This window comes from Leptonotus elevatus, chromosome 14 (assembly GCF_054856555.1).
Source record: "Leptonotus elevatus isolate MCC_2025b chromosome 14, RoL_Lele_1.0, whole genome shotgun sequence".
Classification (NCBI taxonomy): Eukaryota; Metazoa; Chordata; class Actinopteri; order Syngnathiformes; family Syngnathidae; genus Leptonotus; species Leptonotus elevatus.
Genome location: NC_141252.1, coordinates 6,959,822 through 6,980,833, shown reverse-complemented (window position 1 = coordinate 6,980,833; position 21,012 = coordinate 6,959,822). Strand labels below are relative to the sequence as shown.

The 21,012-nt window shown below is 42.0% G+C and overlaps 1 protein-coding gene across 1 annotated transcript in view; it reads left to right on the top strand.

Moving 5' to 3' along the window:
* msrab (methionine sulfoxide reductase Ab) overlaps positions 1–21,012 on the top strand; it is a 58,629-nt gene that overhangs the window by 30,776 nt on the left and 6,841 nt on the right. Inside the window, 1 exon segment of the mRNA XM_086094207.1 lies at positions 9,866–9,972. Within this exon segment, the coding sequence (XP_085950333.1) occupies positions 9,866–9,972 (107 nt within the window).

Here is a 21,012-nt window from a genome sequence, read left to right as displayed (position 1 = left end):
CTCTCCCAGAGCACTTCTGGATTCCCCAAAATGATCTGCTTGATAAGTTTCTTAGATAGGGTTTTGTGTGTCCTGTAGGAATTTTGGTTAAAATTAAAAAACGTAAGACCAGGTTCTTTGTGAATAATTCATAAACCCCAGTGAAACTTTTAGACTTATGCCCAAGGGGGCATCATAAGAGTGTTCGCAGATGCTTAAACATTTCCAAATTAAAGGCCGTAATTAATCTTAAAGCTGTTGTTCAAAGGTCTTACAACATTGCCCAATAGTTTTAAAACGGCACCATTTTTTTTAAATAAATTGCTACATGCAAGCTTAAATCCCAGTAAAGATGTTTCACGTTTATATAAAAATATTACTTCATTTTTTTTTTATTGTAAGTAACGCGATTTGGTGTAAATCCAAATTCTAATGTTTGAATTTAAAGGAAGTGTGCAATTATGAGTTATCCATTTGAACTTATTCTAAGTGTTGCAACTGCCAAATTAAATGCATCAAAACCGACATTGCGGCTTGGCTATTGTTGTGGCAAGAATGGGATCCAATCCCCAAAATAGAAGCCAATCAGTCCATCTGCTAAGTCATACTGGTGGTCGTTGGTCCCGGACAAATGAGCATGAATATTCCCCAATAATCATATCTTCATCCCAGCTGGCTGCGACACACGCCAATTCCCTTTTGGGGGTACTCCCCTGTCGCCCTGAGTCACCACATTGCCTCAATTTAGGGGATTCTTCCCCCATCTTGTGAAAAAAGAAAAAGAAAACCCCCACAGGAGCTCACCTTGAACTCTGACCCTGACCCTTGCCACCCCGCCCCCCTACCCCCCACATGGTGTGCTCATTACCAGGTGTCACTTATTACACCCTGGCGCTCGCTTGACGGCTGTAATTTATGGAGATTGCCCGGCACGTGTGTGTGTGTGTGTGTGTGTGTGTGTGTGTTGGGGGTGCACTCTTTTTCGTGTCCTTTTGATTATGTTAAACTTATAAAGACGTCTGTTTGGATGTAGACAAACAGCAACAACAACAAAAAATATCTCATTAGAGCGCCATTTATGCACCTTGCAGCAAAAAGTAAACAGGTAAGGATAGCATGTGTTTTGATGAGAAAATGGGGGGGGGGGGGGGGGCAAATTAACAATAACTGTTACAGCTTTTGCAGACTTGGCTCTGTACATCTGTGATTTTTATGCCCTTGAATAAAACTGAAACATCAATGGCCTTGGTAACTCGAGAACCAGTGATAATTATATCCCATCGGAATACATTAATACATTGGATTGTATCCACCGCAGATATATATTTTTATATTATTGCGCTGAAAATCCAGAATCCAGATACAGTGTGATTGATTAATTGCTGGACAAAATATTTCATCTTTATGTTTTATCATATCAGTACAGGGGGTTCTTGTATAATGTTCCGAACAATATGCAATATGCTGGTGGTTTGCGTCCCTTCCAGTGTGCAAGCTAACCACAGTAATTAATCTTACAGTTTACATTAGTTAAATCTATATTTACAGCCTAGAAGTGTTTGGAGACATTTACTGTAAACGCAATACAGGGAGTCCTCGAGTTGTGTCGTACGCGACCTACGGCATTTCGACTATACGGCGCCCATGCCTTCTTTTTTGTTAATTTCCCACAGTAATCACGCCATTTTAAAGTAATTTAAAGTTGTGTTGTTGTTACCTCCAGCAACTGCCGCCCATCGAGCAGGTCGGCTCGCCATCAGGCGCGTCGCATTTGCGTCTTTAAGTTTCCATTAGCTCCGCTTTGCCATCCGTCAGCAATGAATGTGCGTGCGGAAACACAAAATATTGTTTCCGGCATCTCCCGGGTGGCGCAAATATTTGAACATTTCTGTACAAAGTATTTTCATGTAAATATCCACTTTAAAGGTAAAATCCGACTTAAGTCAAAAATCGGGTTACTTCGCCAGCGTAGGAACAGAACTCGTCCGTAACGCGAGGACTCCCTGTAGTGTATAATATAAAGTTGAACCACAAGTTACGAACGTCCCTGTTTACGCACAGTTTGAGTTAGGCACATCATTTTCGTAGAAAAATGTATTCATGTACTATTTTCAGTATCCAAACATGGCATGGACAAGTGAACTGATATTTGTAGTGATATTTCTAGCGCTGCGTAGCTGTCATTGGCAACGTGCATAACATAAAACTAGTTGTATTACGAAGGGATCGTGGCATAAGGTAAAAATACATTGCAAATTTAAGCGGAAGATACGCCTCTGCATCCTTGATCATTCAATCCCAAATGATGACGTGTAGCCGAATAGAAGTCTGAAAATCGTTTTATTTTTGTATCTACAGCCATGTATGTTATTCATTGAATCGGATCGTCTCTTTAATTTTACATCAAAATATGGATGGAGAAATGGATGGATGGATTGTTTTGGTGGATTAGTCCCTTCACGTCTCTTCTGTCGGGTTTGAGTCTGGAGACTGACTTGGCCAGTCTAATACCATCTATTTCTCGCTCCCAAACTACTGTATTGTCTTGCATCACCTTAGCAAGTCCATCTCACAGGGGCACAAACTACACTCAAGATTCACTTTTTGAATTGAAATACTGGAATAAATGAACTTTTTTTACATGACATTTTTTTTAGGTACGTCTGCATCTTCTTTGTGGGTATCATACTGAATGTTACATACCCCCCCTCCAAAAATATTAATACCCTCATATACAAAAAGTCTTCTTCGGTTACATAGTACAGCAAAAGTATCATAGGTACCTCTAAAATATTGATTAGTGAATAATTGTTTCAGCATGATGTTGACATGGTCTTTACGTTATCATATTGTGAGTAACGCTTCGTGAGTTGTGCTTCATTACTATTATTATTATTATAATTATTTGGAAAACACGTTTCTGTGTGCGTCTGTGTGCTTATTTGGACTCATTTGAGTAGAGCGAGAATAACGTGCGAGATTGGATGTTGCTAAAAATAAAAAGCGAAAGGGTCACTGGGCTCTGACAGCATGCCCAGAACCATGAAGTCACGTTTGAGAGCCCCCCGTTGTGGAAAATACACGCAAGCAACAGTAGTGATTATGATGTGTTCGTACACTTCGTCCTCCCATCACACACACACACACACACAACGCCATTTCGCCAGCCGAGCATCACGTTACTGTTTGGCTCTGAATGTTGTCACACATTCGCTCCCCTTAAAGAGAGGCTGCACGTGCAAGTGCGCATGAGTGTGTTTGTGTTTGTGTTGTGTGTGTGTGTGTGCATCCACCGGGGATGCTCTCACTATCCCAAACTCTGCCTCTGTCTCCAGCGCATCAGTGGCGGCTTACATAAGACGAGGGCAAAAATAGCAGCTGAGAGAGAAGAGCGAGAGAGAGAGAGAGAGAGGGCTGTGCTGGCACGCACACACAGCCGTAGCTGGACCGCAGGGCACGCCACAACCTACTAGCACGAACGCACCACCATAAAAGAAACAAACAAACAAAAAAACAGAAGGGAGGCTGCAGTCATCGGCCATTTGTCCCCATCATTTATTTGGATTGCACCATGCAAATGGTGGTGGAATAGATCCAGCCTTTATTAGTCCCTCAGCGGGGAAATTGCGGTTTTACAGCAGCAAAGTGGACAGGAGCAGCACACAAGGATAATATCAAAGAATCCAAAATGAATGTCTACGTGTACGTTTACAACATCAGGCCGAGCATAAGTAGATATACAGTTTGTATTGTGGAAAAAAATAGTTTGATTAAATCACATTTAGAAGAACATGCAAATTACCAATTAGTACGATCTCTTTGTTCATCATATACACATTCCTATTGTCCACTTTGAGACAGAGGTGTTTGTTACCACTTTTTTTGGGCATGCGTCTCTAATGCACGTTATCAGCAGTGTGAGGTTTACTTGAACATACTTGTACAACACCCCAAAATGTGTATCAAAGTTTAGAGCATAAAAATACTTGGCACGGTTATGTCAAAAGAAACATAACAAAGAAATCGACAAAGAAGGGAAATAATAAAGAACTAGGTATCGCTCTTAGAACTGCTGTACATGTTTTGCAACCCCTGCAAAAAGTAGTTCAGAATGAAATAAACTATCAGCAATACTAAAAGTGGATTTGAAAATAAAAACAAAACAAAAAACAAACGGAACGCTATGTTAACACAGCCGTTGAGTATTAGACTGTTGGGATTTGGTCCCGCTCCAACAAGCATTGATCCTTGCAGGGCCTTGTGACTCTTGTTACCACACTAAAATGTGACATCCATCTTGGATTTTTCCATCAGGCCTCTTTTTGTTAATAAAAAAATATATATATTTCTTAAGTCCTACTTCCAGTGGATACCTCGGTTAGGCTCCCAGGGTAAGATGGGTCAAATAGATTTTTAACCCATTTCCACCAAAAATATATTTATCGAGTACCATGCAATCTTAGGCCACCATTAGATTTGTTATTTAGACAATTATCTAGCTACTATAAATGTCTAGAATGTCACCCAAAAAGCCTGAGGCTGTTGACAAAAGCAGAGCAAAATTTTTGCAACCTTTGACTGTAACCTGCCCACTACTGTCATGATCTGTGTTTGTAAACGTTGGCATTGTTTTGAATACAGCATGTTTAGTTTGGTTTCATGTTATGTGCTTTTTCTTGTTTCACTCAAGGGGGCACAGTGAGCAAGTAGGCACGCACCTGGGAGCGATTGCCAATCAGCTCACAGCCTTGGAGGTGCACACCTGGGAGTGATTGGTAATCAGCTCCCAGTGTTGGGCTCTGCATGCTTAGGCCCTGTTCACACGTTCCTCGAAAGAATCTTGTACACACAGAAACGTTTCAAGACATGCGTGTGTCCAAAAGAAGACGCTGAGGATGTGTAATGGCTGTGATTTATGTATATGCCAAGCCTGGAGTAGCGCTGTAGCAGTTAACGGAAAGCGTAGAAGAAGAACCAGCGAAGACGACGAACCAGTGATCCGAATAGCCGATAGGCCAAGACTTTTGAAGCTGCGAGGCCGCCATATTACTCCTCCCAAGAAACGTTTCTCGCATTACAATGGCTGCCCTGTCGCTTTAATATATGATATTATTATATTATATGATATGTGATAGCTAGCTAGCTCCCTAGCTAGTTCCCATGGTGCTCGTTTTCCTGCTAGGGAGCTAGCTAGCTTGCATCAATGGCTAGTTAGCTAGCATCAGGCAGGGTTTTTAGATTCTGGTGCTAGCTAGCTACCTCCCATGGTGCTTGTTTACCTAAATAGCTAGCTAGCATCAGAGCCTAAAGCCAAACTGTGGTAGGGTTTTAACTTTCTGGACCTGGAGTTGCCACCTCTGGAAGTGACAATGGCGGGTGATTCCAGTAAAACAAATTCACGCAAAATATTTTGCTGTAATAGCTAAGGATGTTGCGCATATGTCATCAAACTGGAGGAGTATCACATATGGTGTCCACATTTGAACGTATAGTGAGCGTTTAGAAAATTTTCCACTCTGGACCCCAGTTCCAAAAATGATCGGTTTCAAGCTCCAAAACGGCGCCACCGCGTGGACGAACTGCCCAAACGGTAAGAAACGTGTGCGGATACATTGAAACGGGCTTTTTTTGTGTGGACGGGGCCTTACTTCGGCCTTCCATCAGTGTGCTTTTAAGCTGTTTATAGACACCTTAGTTGGAGTTTACGTTAAAACGGAGCACACAACTAAAATAATTACACACATTGTATGTATATAAATACAACACATATTTTGTTTTTAAAAACACCGTCAGTGCTAATGCTAGCAGTTAATGTAAAATCCCATTGACATGCTAATAGAAAATATGCTTTGAGGTCAGGAAGTGATTTCCTTCTAATAATAAATATTCACACACATGCTGTAGGAACATATACAGACCGGTAATATAACAATTCTTAGGCATATATTCTTAGTAATCTTTGCGAAATGAGTTATGATAAATTCAATCGCAACTTTCTTCTTCTACTCTTCTTAATGTAAGCTGTGTACTCCATGCATGCATGGCACCACACTGCCCCTAATAGGCCAAGACACACAGCAGGGACAGCCAGTGTTTATTTGTATTTCTTGTTTTTTAATTGTTGTTATTTTTATGTGTTATTTTATTTTGATTTTACTGTTTTACTTTGAAGTTGTTCCTTCAAGTTGTATTTAAAGTTGAGTTTGGGTCGTTTTGGTAATTTAATTATCCTGTATGCTCTTTTCCTGCTTTGGGATCCAACTTGTCACATACCATAACAAATAAAGAGATGCCCTACCATGCTTGTAACTCAAAACAGGTATCGCAAGTCATATCCCCCCATTAAAAGCAGTTGAAATGTCATTAATTTGTTACAGTTGTGACCTCCTCTTAATTTTGAACTGCCAGCTTTTTATTTCTATTTTCTTTATTTAAAAATCACATTAAAAATATGTTCTGGTGGGGTTTTTTGGGGGGTGGTGGGCGAAACTGGAACTGTTAAATGCAATTCATTGAGTGCTCACAGAATGAATGTGATGATCTCAAAGCATCAGACAAAACATTTTGAGGGGATGTCAATTACTCTCATTTATTCCACTATTATTGACAGTACTTGTTCCCTGCGCAAATACTGTGATACTAGCGTCGTCCATCCCTCACTCAGTCAGCTCAGGGTAAGCGGTATAAAAAATGGATGAATGCGTTTGGTTAAAATATGGAGGCAAGTGGTAGGTACCGAGGTGAACTAGCTTTCGGCATCCCCGCGATGGGAAAAAAAACCAACAACTGAACAGTACCGGCTTTAACATGTCTTGACGGCCGTTACGCAAGGCGCCCCTCTTGGTGTTTTTAATTTGCCTCATTTGCAGTCTTCTCTTGTTCAACTTCCGTGCGAGCGCTGGATGGCCCTCTCGGAAATCCAGAGGCTGGAGGAGGCCGCAGGGACAGTACGTGGAGAGATGAGGCTAATCCCCGCTCCGGCACTTGTTAGCGGATGAAGGCTCGTTACGTAAAAATACATCGGAGGGGGGGGTGGAATGAAAGAGGGTCAAAGCAGCAGCGGAGGCTGCGGAAGAAAGACGCACCCTGCGAGTGCATCAACAAGGCGGCCCGGTACTTGATCCACCCCCCCCCCCCCCTCCCCTCTCTGCTCTTTTTGGTTCAAACGCGCACACGCTTTAAAGTGTCGGCAGGAAATGAGCGAGAGGCGGGGTGTGGGACTACGAAAGATTAAAAAGCCTCTGAAGAGAAGAGTGTGAAGGATGAGGATAAACAATGAGAACCATCTTGCCGAGCTTCTGCTACCAATCCCAGCAGGTTCAAACAAGGAGCGCGTGCTCTTTAAGACGTCTGTCTGATTCCCCATTCCGTTTGTCTGTCAACCGTTTAAAAGGGGGCCACTTTTGAAACGCTCTTGTTGTCAGCACCGCCGCTCCTTCTGTCGGCGGGGGTTAATTAATATTTTCACGGGGTGCAGGTCAGCGACCCCCGCGTGGCGGCGCCGTTTGTGCGAGCGGGCACGTGTGACCCCGGGAGCCCCTCCCCCTTTCGGTCCAACCCCCCCATTACCCCGTGCTTTCAAGAAGCAAGGCTCTCTCATGCATAATGCAGAGGGAACAGGGAGGCTCTCATTAATAATTACTGCCGCCTTTGACGGATGGAGAAAATAACGAAGGGGGCTGTTAAAAATGGAGAAAGCGTATGAGAGATGGCTGAGTTGTTTTGAGGGGGGGGCTTGTGTTTGTTGCCGTTGTGTTTCTTTGAGGACTCAATTCTTTGGGGATTGGTTGGAGAGTTGGAATAATCAAAAGCAAGGCTGGAGCTGTGAGTGGGTGGAGCTAACGACGAGCTGCTTTGATTGGGGAGTAACCGCGCTGATGATTGAATACAATTGAATCAGGCTTGTTAAATTCTGCTTTTGATGGTAGCAGCACACAAGAAAAAGGTTAAAGAGTCAAACTGTAAAAATGCAGTACAGTTGATCCCGGTTTCTCATGGGGGGCACATTCTAGACCCACCGCCACTTAGTGAACACATTTAGACACAAAATCGATAGCTGCCATAAAATGTATAGAAAATTCATATTGTTGTGTCTGTGTGTTAGATATGTACCTTTTAAGCCGCAGTTCCAGGTTGGATGGCATGTGAGTGTCAGTGCATTAGATATATAGAGTGATTTTATTGTTGGAGTGGGCAAGTGAGTTGCCCACCAAACTTACGGGTTTTTTAAGTCACTTTTTTCCTTTTTCCCCAATTTTTTCCATCTTGATTTGCAGGCAAAAATGAAGGTTATGAGGACTAAATGGAGTCAGCAAACGTCGCAACAAGCAGCAGATATATTTTAAAAAGATCATAAATGTGTGCTTCAAGCTGGTACTTGCATTAAATGTAGAGTTGTCAAAATTAATCGAGTAATCGATTATCAAATTAATCGACAACTATTTTAAAAATCTAGTAATCGTTTGGAGCCTTTTTTTTTTTAATTGTCCAAATCCTCTGATTTCAGCATATCAACAGTCTTTGTTCACTGATTTATGTAAATTCTCATGAAAGAGGACTGATTATCTTCTGTGTTTAATCAAAGTAATACATTTGCTAGCATTTGTTTTTACTTTAGAAAACAATAATCAAACCGGTAACATAATACAACGTAAATCGCTGTTGTTGGGTTTTTTTTACAAAATAACTACCAACTACTGGTTAATATACAGTAATCAAGGGAAAATGCTTAAATGCAAAATTAAAATGAATCCAATTAATCGATTAAATAATTAATAGAATAATCGATTCTAAAAATATTCGATAGTGACAGCACTAGTTTATTGTAAAACAAACTGAACTAGAGCTGCGAGCAGCAATAAAGGGCCTTCGCAATCCTGTCCACGATGGGGATACTGGCACGTTGGGGTTAGTGGTACATGGGACAAAAACCTTTTAAAATATTAATGCCAAGTCTTGTGTGTGAGCAAAGTTTTAGTTTTAATGGGTTTTCGAGTCAAAACCAGATGAAATAAATTTTCATCGTAAACATCTTTAGATGAAACGACCAAAGTTTGATTGGATGAATTCTATAAGGTGAGTTTGTTTATATATGACCTCTATTAAAGGCCCAAAATGGCTCCCAATTCCCAAATAGAGTCAAAATGGTGGACTTCCCGTTCAGCATATGGCTCCAGAAGACTTTCTTGTACGTTGTGGGCTGTTACATAGGTGCAACCAAGGAATTTTGGAACGCAAAATGTTATGCCCCATCATATAGTATGTGGAAAGCTTTTTTTTTTCCCCCTGTTGGTACAGTCCAAGTTTGAAGTCAAGCAGGTTAAGCAAAAAGTATGACCCCTGTAAGCGCACGTCATTGTGATGCCATTGGAAAAAGTATCCCAATGCTGCGATTCCTCCGTCCAAAGTGTGTGGATATGTGAATATATCACGGCTACTGTGTTGCAATACCCAACAACAAAGAAGATAGACGGTAAGGACGCATGAAGAAAAGAATGATATGGAGGAGAATAAAAAGCAAGAAATAGAGCGCGGAGGCTTTCACGGACGTCAAAGCTGCTCAGTGACGTCGCTTGTGAAGAGCACGCAAGTCGTGGCAGCAGCTCTTTGGCCTCCTTATCCACACATACTTTGCTTCGGTCCTCCAAAAACACTCTGATGTAAAGCTGATGAAAATGTTGACGCGCATGGACGACAAAGGAAAGGAACACGCACCCACCTACACCAGCACGCCGCAGACGCCGAAAGTGATCTCCTAAATACATTTGGCTGAGTGAATTCAAGATGCGGGATGATGACATAATTGTGAAAGCTTTTAGATGCAAATGGGAATGTGTACGCGGTGATTGTGCCACTTATGCTCGCTATTGTGTGTCCGTGTACGCAGGTATGAAGCAGCACGCCGACATCGGGACTCGGTACCGTTCGGCCATTTACACTTCCAATGCCACTCAACAGGAGCTTGCGCTGAACAGCAAAGAGGCCTACCAAAAGGTATGCCGGCAATACAAAATAAGAGATTTGGTTCGAAATGATTCCTAATGTTTGTAAACGTGCCAGGTTACTTCCAGGTGGCACATTTGTATAAGATGTTACCTTGGTTTGTCTTTGAGTAATTTAGCAAAACATAATTGCTAGCTTGCTAGCTAATGTTAGCTCCACAGGGCATTATCCATTTCCTGTCAAAAGAGCTATTAATGTGCCATTAATCCAAATAACAGGAAATCAAAGTCCCACAATGATGTCAAAATTGACAACACATCGATTTTGGAATCAATGTATCGGTTGAAATGTAAATAATTCTGGGCAGTTTATGCTCATGTAACACTTCACACATGAAAACTACCGCAGTTGAGAAGTATGCTAAGGGCGGCCATTTTGCCACTTGCAATCGACTAAAAATGACATCATAGTTGCTCAGGGGTCAGGTAACAACCAATCACGGCTTACCAGTTTTCCAAAGCTGAGCCGTGATTGGTGGTCTGAGAAAGCAGGTGGATTTTGCTGCTTTACGCACACATTAACTCATTTGCACCCGGAAACGTATGAACATGTTCTATTTTAAATATTGCCATGGTCCTTGTGCTTTTTTATGCTAGAGCATACAGATGGGTTTGATGCAGCCTCTGACCTGAAGAGGTCACTTAAAGCAATGGTAGTTATTACAAAAAAACGGCCAACAGGTGGCAGGAGAGTATACGAGATCAGCCAGGGCTATGTTGCAACGAGCTCTTTTTGCCAGGTTTGTGAATAATGATGAAACTGAGCTTTATTCTAATGCTAATTGCTGCAAAACGGAAACAGATACAAATATATTTTATTTCTTGATGAAAGAAGAGACTCTAATCTTTATTTTGGTAGGTTCCTTACTTAATATTCTGTCGGCCTTGCAAAATCAGTCAAAAACCAGTAAAACAGCCAGGAGCGAAGGGGGTTGCTTCAGTGAAAATGGCTGGGAGTGAATGAGTTAATAAGAATGCCGTGTTTACACTTACAACGTATAAAGATATTTTGTGGGTTGACTTGCACTTTAAGCAGATGGGTGCAAATAGGTGTGTTTGTCAGCGACCAGTTTTAGTTTTGCACAAAACTCACCTACTGACGAATGGTGACTAGTGAATCGGCGGGGGTTTTCTGATTACTGATTAAATTCAGTACCTGCCGCTAAAAACGGGTTGGTGGAAACTGTAGACATATGTTGTCAGCATCATCATAATTCTCTGCTGATTTTGAGTTGTTTGGAAATTGTTATTTTCGTCGTTGATCATATTATTTTGGAATGAGCCATGGTTGGATTCTGTTAGCTTCGGTTTCTTTTCAAGAGGTTGGTAGCATTTCTCAACCGTTTGCTTTCAGACGTCCACGTGTCACTGTTCTATTTTACTTTATTGATTTTAAATGATTTTTTTTTTTTAGCTGAAATGGCTGGGTCAAAGGTCTTTTTAGTATTCTCCCACCCACCATTTTCAAGCCATCATCTTCTTAGATTACTGCTCCGTCTCAACGAAAGACTGCTATTGATTTTAAACGGTATCGGTCCCAAGATTTCCGATTTAGCCGAGCTCACACCTTGTCTCACGCCACATCTCTATTGGTTGCAGTTTTCAACTGATCCCTTCGATGTTCATGTGTCAGAGAGAGAACCTTATTGATTTTTTCAAGGATATTTGACCTTGGGTAGCCGAAGTCAAAGGGCAGCCAACGGTTCCTTTAAATTCTCTGGCAGCAGCAGCAGAATATTTTCTCCTATCAAATGTTGAGGATTTATCTTTTGACTAGCAAATTCTCCATCACATCCAACCCAAGGTCAAATTATTTCTATTCAGTCAAAAGAAAGAGTTCTCTTGATTTCAAATGTCAGTTCTACGATTTGTCAGATCAGTCCTTCTCTTGTCAACGCTCGGCTGGTCACAGTTTTTAACAAAACAAACATTCAGGCGTCGAAGAGAAAGTATTTAAAAGTTAGTTGACCGAAGGTAACTGGGCTTTTTTTTTTTATGCGTAGACAACAACACAAGGTTAAATAGACAGTTTTTTGCTCTGCATTTTAGCCATCAAAAATGTGTCTCCAAACAAGTTTGCGTCAAAGAACGTTTTGTTTTAAATGAGAGGAAAATATTTTTAAAAATTTGGACCTGCAACTAAATTATGCTGTACGCATCATCAGTGCTTAAATGAAGTTGCACTTTAATTTTCATATGTCACTGTTCTGCTCCCATTGAGCAAATTTTCCAGCTTTCAAGTGTGCTTGTGTCGCCGCTAAACCCGATGCGTGGAGTTGGTCCGTTTGTTTGAATAACAATGGAGTGGCTGACTTTGGAGTGGCGACCTCTCCGAGTTGGACGCCGTTTAGTTAAGCAAAGCCACCTGTGTTCAGTTGATCGCATCTACATCCTCGTTCTCGACAGCCCTCGCGCTGAAGGAGCACAAGAGAGGGCGCATGGGTCGTTGGAGTGGCACACGTCGCCCGCCTTCCCTTTTGTTTCGCTCCATCCATCTGTCCGCCGGTCCATCTTTCCGTTGATCCTCCCCATCAGCTCGCCGTAAAAGCCATTCAGCCGCAATCAGTGGGGGAGCGAATTACGACCCTCCTTTTTAACTTAGGGGTCAGCTGTCACAGACCAAGGGCTGGGAGTGGATTGTTGCCATGACGACAACCTCCCAACCTTGGCCTTGGGCTGGGGTCGGAGGTGAGAGAGGGGTGGCAGCTGAGACCGGGGGCAGTGGGTGGTAATTGAAAGCGAATAAATAGAGGAAGGTAATGACATCAGAGAGACGAGAGTGACAACCTATCAGCTGATGGTGACAAAACGCACCGCCGCTGACAATCAGACTGACCGTGACCCATCTGACATTTAGTGACCGTTATTACAGGCATAAAATTACAACTTTGCCTCCTAAACAACAGCTGATAAACTTTATTTTAAAAAATTTGATACAAAATCAGGCAAACTGTGAGAGTTGTTTGGTAGTTAGAGAAGCAAATGAATGTGGTAACACACAACACAACTTTTCTGATTTATAATCTCACCTTTAAGTGGTTTAAATGTGCACTTTGAGATTTATTTCATAAATGTAGAGAGCGTTACAAATAAAATCTGTTATTGTTATTTATTAACTCATTTGCTCCCAAAAACGTATAAAAACGTTCTATTTTAAATACTGCCATGGTCCCAAAAAATGTATTTATACGTTTTTTATGCTGGAGCATACAGAAGGCTTTGATGCACCTTAAAGCAATGGTAGTTATTACAACAAAAAAACTGTCAACAGGTGGCAGCAGAGTATGAGATCATCCAGGGCCATGTTGCAAAAAGGCTCTTTCCCCCAGTGTTTTAAACAGATTTGTGAATAATGACGAGACTTAGCAATATTCTTACGCTAATTGCTGCAAAACGGAAACAGACAGAAATATACTTTTTTCCTTGGTAGTTTCCATATTTTTATAGCAATAGAACACAATATTCTGTGGGCCTTGCGAAATCAATCCAAATCCAGTAAAACAGCCGGGAGTGAAGGGTGTTGCTTCAGTGAAAATGGCTGGGAGTGAATGAGTTCAATTTGATGGTCCTAAATTTGGTTTCTCATGTAATTATCTTCATAAATGTAATCTTTAGCGCCACCATTCAAGGGTCTCGAGTGTTTTGCATTTTAACATAACGAAGATGTGTAAAAGATGACGATGATGAAGTTTAAAACCAAATAGTTATTTATAAGGAATTGCTAATGTATTGTACTAACAAGTCAAAAAAGTCAACTATACTTTTACATACCACTATGATATGATACTGTGATATTAATTTGTGTTTAGGTCATTTTTCTGCCTCTAGATGGCATAATTGCATCTGTAAGACATTGGTGACAGCTTAGTGCATTTTTCTTTTCATAATGAGAGTAACTTGTGAAATTCTGCACATTTTTAAAATTGTAAATTACAACTTGACACCAGTCTCCACAAATATGCAGTATTATTATTAATTTATTACTGCTCAATTTTGATGCGGACGTGTCTGCTGCGTTGCGACTGGAATTCCCCCCAGTAAAGGCTTTTCCATTAATCGTACATTAAAAAAAAAAAAAAGTGCCGTTAGAGTAACTTTGAATGAACTCAAAATGAACGCACTACTTTTGACGCCCCTAATACTTGGACATATCTCCTATAATGTATGATGTTTTACAACACATGTGCCGTTACACCCCTACTGTTGCTTTATAGCAACAAATCCAAAGAACTGCTAATAGAGCGTACATGCAACAAAAGGCCTCTTCGTATGGAGCGTATCGTCTTGTCAGCTCCCCAGTTGACGTCTGAGATTCTCTAACCTACTTCGCACTCACAAAACACACATTTACAAACATCTGACAGCCTCCCCTCTCTCTCCGCTGCTGACACCGCCGATCTGTCAGCGACTTCAGTGGCGCCGCAGTTTTCGACTGGCGATCCGCCGGGAACGCAAATCTGACGCGTTCGGAAACCAAAATGGTCGCCTTGCCGCATTGGCGCCCCTCCGCCTCCGTCTCCAAAATGGCACTGAGCAACTACAGCCGAAAAGGCCGTCCGCTCTCGCGTCGGCGGAAAAAAGAAAGCGCGCATTCGATGGGGTGACAAGAGCGGGCGGGTGAGGCCAGAGATAAGACAGGCGTGGCAAAAGAAAAAGAAAATCCAGACACGCACACACACACGCATGCAGACATACATTTGGCTCACACCCTTCCAGCCCGATGAATAATTAACCCATATGAAAAGTCTCTTCTGCAGGGCTTTCAGTTTCTTAACTTCAGCATTGGGGTTGGGTGGAGGGGGATGGAGGGGGGGTGCTTGAAAAGCTTGTTTAAGTACGAGAGCGGGGGAGGGGAGAAGCGGGTTCTTCTATAATGAAATTTGAAATTTGCAGAACATCAAAGGCTTCTGGAGCCAAGCGCAAAAGTAGGAGTGCATCTCAACCCCCCCCCCCCCACCCCCCTCTTCCCCCTTGCGTCGCCCCCTTCTTTTCCAGCTTCCCTCCCTCATCCTCATCCTCACCCCACATCTTCACCCTTAAGGCCCTGGGAGAGGAGCGATGCGAAGGGTTGATTCGGAGGAGGGCAGGGTGGTGGCATGAAGCCGGCGTGTGTGTGTGCGCGCGTGTGTACAAACAATAGGTTTTATCCAGCCAACCTGCACGTTGCGTGTGCAAGGCCTCGGAGGGGTGAGTGCATCCTCTGATAAGGCAACTTAATAAGCTTGAAAGATAGAAAGGAGGTCATGGGGGTTGGGAACGAGGTTTTTTTTGGGGGGGGGGGGGTTGAAATGGCGCATAATGTGCGCGTGAGTGTTCGAGCCGCACAAGGTCACGTGGAGACTTTTTGGGAAAGTTCTCACGTTTGCCAAGCACGGGCGTTAAAAGGGGACGGCGGAATCTTAAGACGATTTTTTTTTCCCCCGTCTGCGGCAGCTTCACAAAATGTTGCAGCGCTCGCTGAAGACGAGAGAAAATGGATGCTTGACCCACACTGTAAACGCGAGGGGGTAAATGTATACAAATAAACACACACACAAGGATGGAAATTCATGTTCTACTTTTTTGACAGATCTGAATTTTACAAGCAAGCAAGTTTTTTTTTCCAATCGTGCTTTGCATCACACTAATCTAAGCTCTTCTTCTTTTTTTATTTTTTTTTATTTTAATTTTTTTGGACAGCTGATGTCTTGAAGTTAAAAAAAAAATGTTTTTCATCTTTTCTATTCTCTTTTTTATTATTAAAGGGTGTCTAATACAAACCTATCAAGCCCCACAAGAAAAAGAAACATTTGTAAAAATAAAAAATACAAAAACAAGTTTTGGGGGGGGGGGGGTAATACAGGAAATAATAACAAAAATATGAATTGTCACTCACGATATACACATGTAATAAAAAAAATCAAAAACTGTCCTTGTCGCATCAAACCAAAAAACATGCAACGTCGCAGTAAGCGTCTGCGTTGGGATTAGACTGAGACCTGATTACATAAATCGGCAAATTGAGGTCATATCCGTCTTCAAATGTCTTCGCCATGAGTCATCGAGTGTCACAAAGTCTATGTCAAAGCGTGGCCGCCGGCCTTCCGAAGGCGGGCGGGCGGGCGGGGGTAGGTCGGGCGACTGTAGGGGGGAGGTGGGTAGGTAGGCAGCGACACAGTGGGGTATGGGACCCGCGTACATTTCCACTCTCCCCTCCACAACCTCCGCCCTCTCTCGGGGTGTCACGTCCTATTTGTGTTGCAGGGGGCCCGAGTGTCTGTGGTCGTGTGAAAGGGGGGGCTCGAGCAAGCTCTCGCTGGCGTTCTCATTCTCTTTTGCTTGGATGGAGAGCGAGGAGGACTCGGCCGCACAAAGCGGCGGTCTGAGCGAGGGGGAACGCGGGTAGAAATACACCCGTTCGGCCATGTCGTTGATGGGGAAGCGTTTCCGACAGGCATGAGGGAGGCTGACTGGGCCGGGGCGAGCTCGGAAACACACACACACACACACCCGCATACACACAACCTTGTGGGGCTGAACATTTAATCGAATTCAACTCGACATTGCAATGTAGTAGAATGCAAGTTTCAAATCGCAAAGGCTGTAGCTTGGTTGATAGGCTTGAATTTCTATATGTACCGTATATGTATTTTTTATTCACAGTATTTGTATATTTATATAGTGTCTAAATAAATTCAGTTCTTAAGAAGCACCACATGTTAAAGCCACTCATTGGTTTGCATTATTATCTGTTTTAAGAGTTATGCTTAGGCCACACTTGTTTGGTAGAATTTTGTGAAGTTGACGTCATGAGCGCTTACATGACTGCAGGTCACTATAAAGTTAACAACTTTAATTGGAGTAGGTAAATAAATAGTCTTTCATTTGAATTTATAGTTCATTTGACCAAAACATGTTATGTAGCATAAATGTTTGATCGTTATTCAGTACAATTTATTGCTAGTGTTTGTTTAAAAAATAATACATAGGAAGAGGACCTTGAAAAAATAATGGCGTATTAAATCGCTATTGCGATATTGAGGAAAGTCACAGATTATTTTTCAAAATTATTCATCCCTACAAACTTGTTTTCTAGTTGTGACAATATGGCTGCGCAAAACAATGGTTAGTGTGACATTTTTTCCTCACCTCCTTTTAACAATCCCTTCTAAATGATAATAACCAAATGTAGCGGCCGGGCTAATTATTCGGGTCCTCACACAGAAAATGCCGTATTAGGTAAGGCAGTGGTTCTCAAACCAGGATCTGGTGACCCTGGAGGTTCAGCAAAATTGTAATAAAATCATGTCGTATGATATCGTTTTGAAAAGGTGGATACCCACAAATGGTGACTAGTGTGTATTAATAAAAACAATAATAAACCAATTGTTCCTCCTTATTTAACTTTGGGCCAATTAAAAGCACGCTGCATAGATAAAAGTATATTGTGCGTTTTGGCCACTGTCATTGCAAAAAATAAAAATAATAAAAAAACTCCAAAAGTGTTGCCTTTTAATGCAGGGTGCTTGGTCTTCATTGTAGAACAGCTGAACTTGATTTGGGGTTAATCAGAGTGACTTCTAATGGTGGTAGGTTTAATTGAATCTGAACATAGCCTTATCCCAAGTTATTAGAAGGTGTGTACACTAATGCAATTTTTACTTCCCCTCACGAAATTTTTTTCTTTTCTTTTTACAAGTTTTAGGTCACTTTAATGGTTGAAACAGTTTTTAAATTAACTTAATTTATTCCTAAAGATCAATTCTCTTGATTTTATAGCGTTTGTTTGTGGATGTTATATTTTTTGTCCAATCAGATTTAAACCTGTATGCTGCCATGTCGATCTAATCCGCCCAGTGCCTTTAGAAACAGAAGTGCTGGCCATTACCAATGGTATTGTGTCTTTAACCAATCAGATTTCAAATGTGTCCTAATGCTGCATTCGAAGAAAGCAGGAAGGTCGGACTTTTCAGACTTCAAACCAGGAAGTGTGTACGGGAACTCAGAAATCCCACTCACCAATGTGACGTCACTCTATAATGGCGACCCCTTTGGAAACACAGACCGTGAATGGTAAAACACAATTTATTCGAGTATAAAACTAGATAGCTTTCTTCATTCAACTTCACGTAACACTACGGTACGCTATCTCCCTGCAGAAATTATACGGTGAGCTACCGAACTGTATGAAATGCTTATGAAATAAGATAAAAACAATAAATGAAGCAAAATTACGAAAAGGCAAGTTTGCTGGAGGTCAAAATAAAAACAATTTATCATTATCTGCCATTTTGGTTGTTTACTTTCACCTCGAATGCTTTCAGGTCGCAATTGGGGAAAAGCCAACTGGGATATATCCGACTTTCGACCATCCTCGAATGCAGCATAATGGCCTTAATAGTGCCTTTTTGATGACATAATTTTTCTGCCTCTGATTGGTTAGTCAGAATAAAACTTGTTACAGCCAAGTTCAACTCGCAAAAAACATCTGTATCGGTTCTGCGCACATTATGTTTAATAATCAAACTTTATGGATTGTATGGTGCCTTTTATTTCATTTTTGTGTCATGTAATTGTCATGTCATTAGATGAATATTGATTCTGAACTGCTTCAGGTGATATGTGGCACAATTGTGTGCAGGTAAGTCCCCACTGAAGGCCTTTGTACCAAAAGCATGTCCCGCCAAATGACCCAATGTTTGCGGACCTTATATTTGATTCTGGCCAACCTGAACCATAACATTTTCCTTCCATGTCTGCCCATGTTTATTTCACACTTTTGAGGTGACAAATGTGACGGTAATGTACACACTATTATGCTTCTGTCAGGCAAAGATCTTGACGTGTCGTTCACGCGGAATGCTTCGCCCTCCTCCTGCGCGCTGCCACTGCTAGCGAGCGAGAAAAGCCGCGTCAGGTTAGCCACAGCGGCGTGACGCCCTGCATTCTGATTTATAGATTCTAAAATGGCGGCCGTGTTGTGACTGCCGTAGGATGGAGCGTGAAGGTGCAAGGGGTTGGGAGGGGGTGATGTAGCTTGGATGTTGTGTGCCCAATCCCCCCGAAGGGTTCGCTGCTACCACCGTGGTTCCGGGGTGATGAGTGGTTAATTAGGCCACGGCGAGCCGAGCGGCACTTGTGCTAGCACGCTGTTTAATGTAGCACATGCTACTGTGTCACGCCGCTAAAAACACTAAACGCGCGTCTCTTCTGATATTCCATGCACAGGGATTTGGCCGGCGGACGCTCCTGCGGGAGGATTAGAGCCTTCACATTGTAGCAGGCAGCTGCCGAGGACTTGGAGGTCAGCTGCTGCCTCAGCCTCTCTGCAGGGTGCATCGCTTTTGATTTAGAGAAGCCTCTGCGGCAGAGCCCCGCATACCAAGTGCCACGCTGCCCCCGTGTGGACAACTGTACTTCATACCGGTGCACTCATTTACCCTTGCTTGTGGGATATGTTGAACATTTTTGTATCATCCATGCAGTTTCCCAAGTAGAGGTGGCAGAAGCACTCGTTATTTATTTATTTATTGTTTTAGGGTAGTACAGAAGTATCTATATTTCTATTTCTATGTATCAATTTTCACGTAAGTACAAATTACATGAAAAATATAGATACTTCTGTACTATATACTTATGTACTGTACTGTATTTCGGATCTTGGTTTCCGGAATGTTGTTTAAACTGTAGTTGGTCCTTGTATTACAATTTTATGAGTTAGCTGTCATCTGGTCAATTTTCTTGCTTTGTGTTGTGGTTGTGTTGAGAAAAAAAAATATTAGTATTATTTATGTATTTATTTATTTAAATTGAACTTCAAAAAATAGCCACAGTTGCTAAAGTGATGCAGTTTCAGTTGTTTATTGAATGGGGGAAATTGTCAAAAATACAAAATCAAAACACAGATAACGAGCACGAAGGAAATGGAAACTCCCCAACTCGACTTACTTCAGGCTCACAACACTGCACACTCCCAGCGGAGCCCATATTCAACGGACAAAAAAATAGTATCCAGCCCACTCAAAATGCTCCAAAAGTTGCTGGTTAGTATGTTAGTGTCAATGGACACCACCTGTTTCTGTGTTGTGCTGCTGTTTTGCCCAAAAATAAACAGACGTACAGTAGACTAGAGCAGGCAAAAAAAAAAAAAATGTCAGGAGAGACTTCCGACAAATGTAATGGAAAGCTTAGACGCTAGCTTAGCATCCGCCATAGGCGCATACCTCGTTTAAAGTAGCATGTAGTATCGACCTATTAATATCTATGGATGATGTTTTTATTGTACATCTCTCTGGACGATGCTGGTTTTGGTTCAGGACACTGCAGTTGATCAAATCGTAACACAGGCGAAAAATAAAGCGGTAACATAGTAGCTAATGAACGCGACCACATGCACACCATTCTCTTTCCCCCCAAGAACCAATAAGGTAAGGTTTTATCAACTTTGGAACTTGTCAATAGGTTTCGATAAAAAATATATATATTTACAATAATTTTGTACTGAACATTTTTAAGCTATGATGAACGTACAAAACAATTAATAGGCTCCAACGGACGACCGCTTCCCCCAAATGAGTCGGTTAAATCGAGGTTCCACTCTAATTTTTGCTATTCACTTGGCTTATTGGGTTTACGGCACTACATTTTATCTCCTCTCCACATTCAAAAAGTATGTACAGTATTGATTTCCAAAACTGCTCGACTGTGTGGAATAAAAATGGATTCTGTTCAACACAAATTCTGGCAATAGTTCCTCCCCAACTCCCCTAAGGCGAACTCCCTCATATCCGCATTGTTCTGAAGTGTGAAGACCTCGCCTTGAGCTACTTGTTGCCCACAGCAAGTCCCACCGCGCCGCCAAGTAGCCTTTCCGTTTTGAACGACGGGAGAAAATCACACGGCTCTCTTTCGTGAGACTGAAAGCGTTTGAAGGCGCCTTTCAATGTGTTTAGGAAAGTGTAAGCGCCGACGCGAGTCTCAACAAAGGAGATGCGAAGATGATGCGCGGTCCCACCGCGGGGAAACCCGCTGCACTAGAAAGAGGACCTTGCCT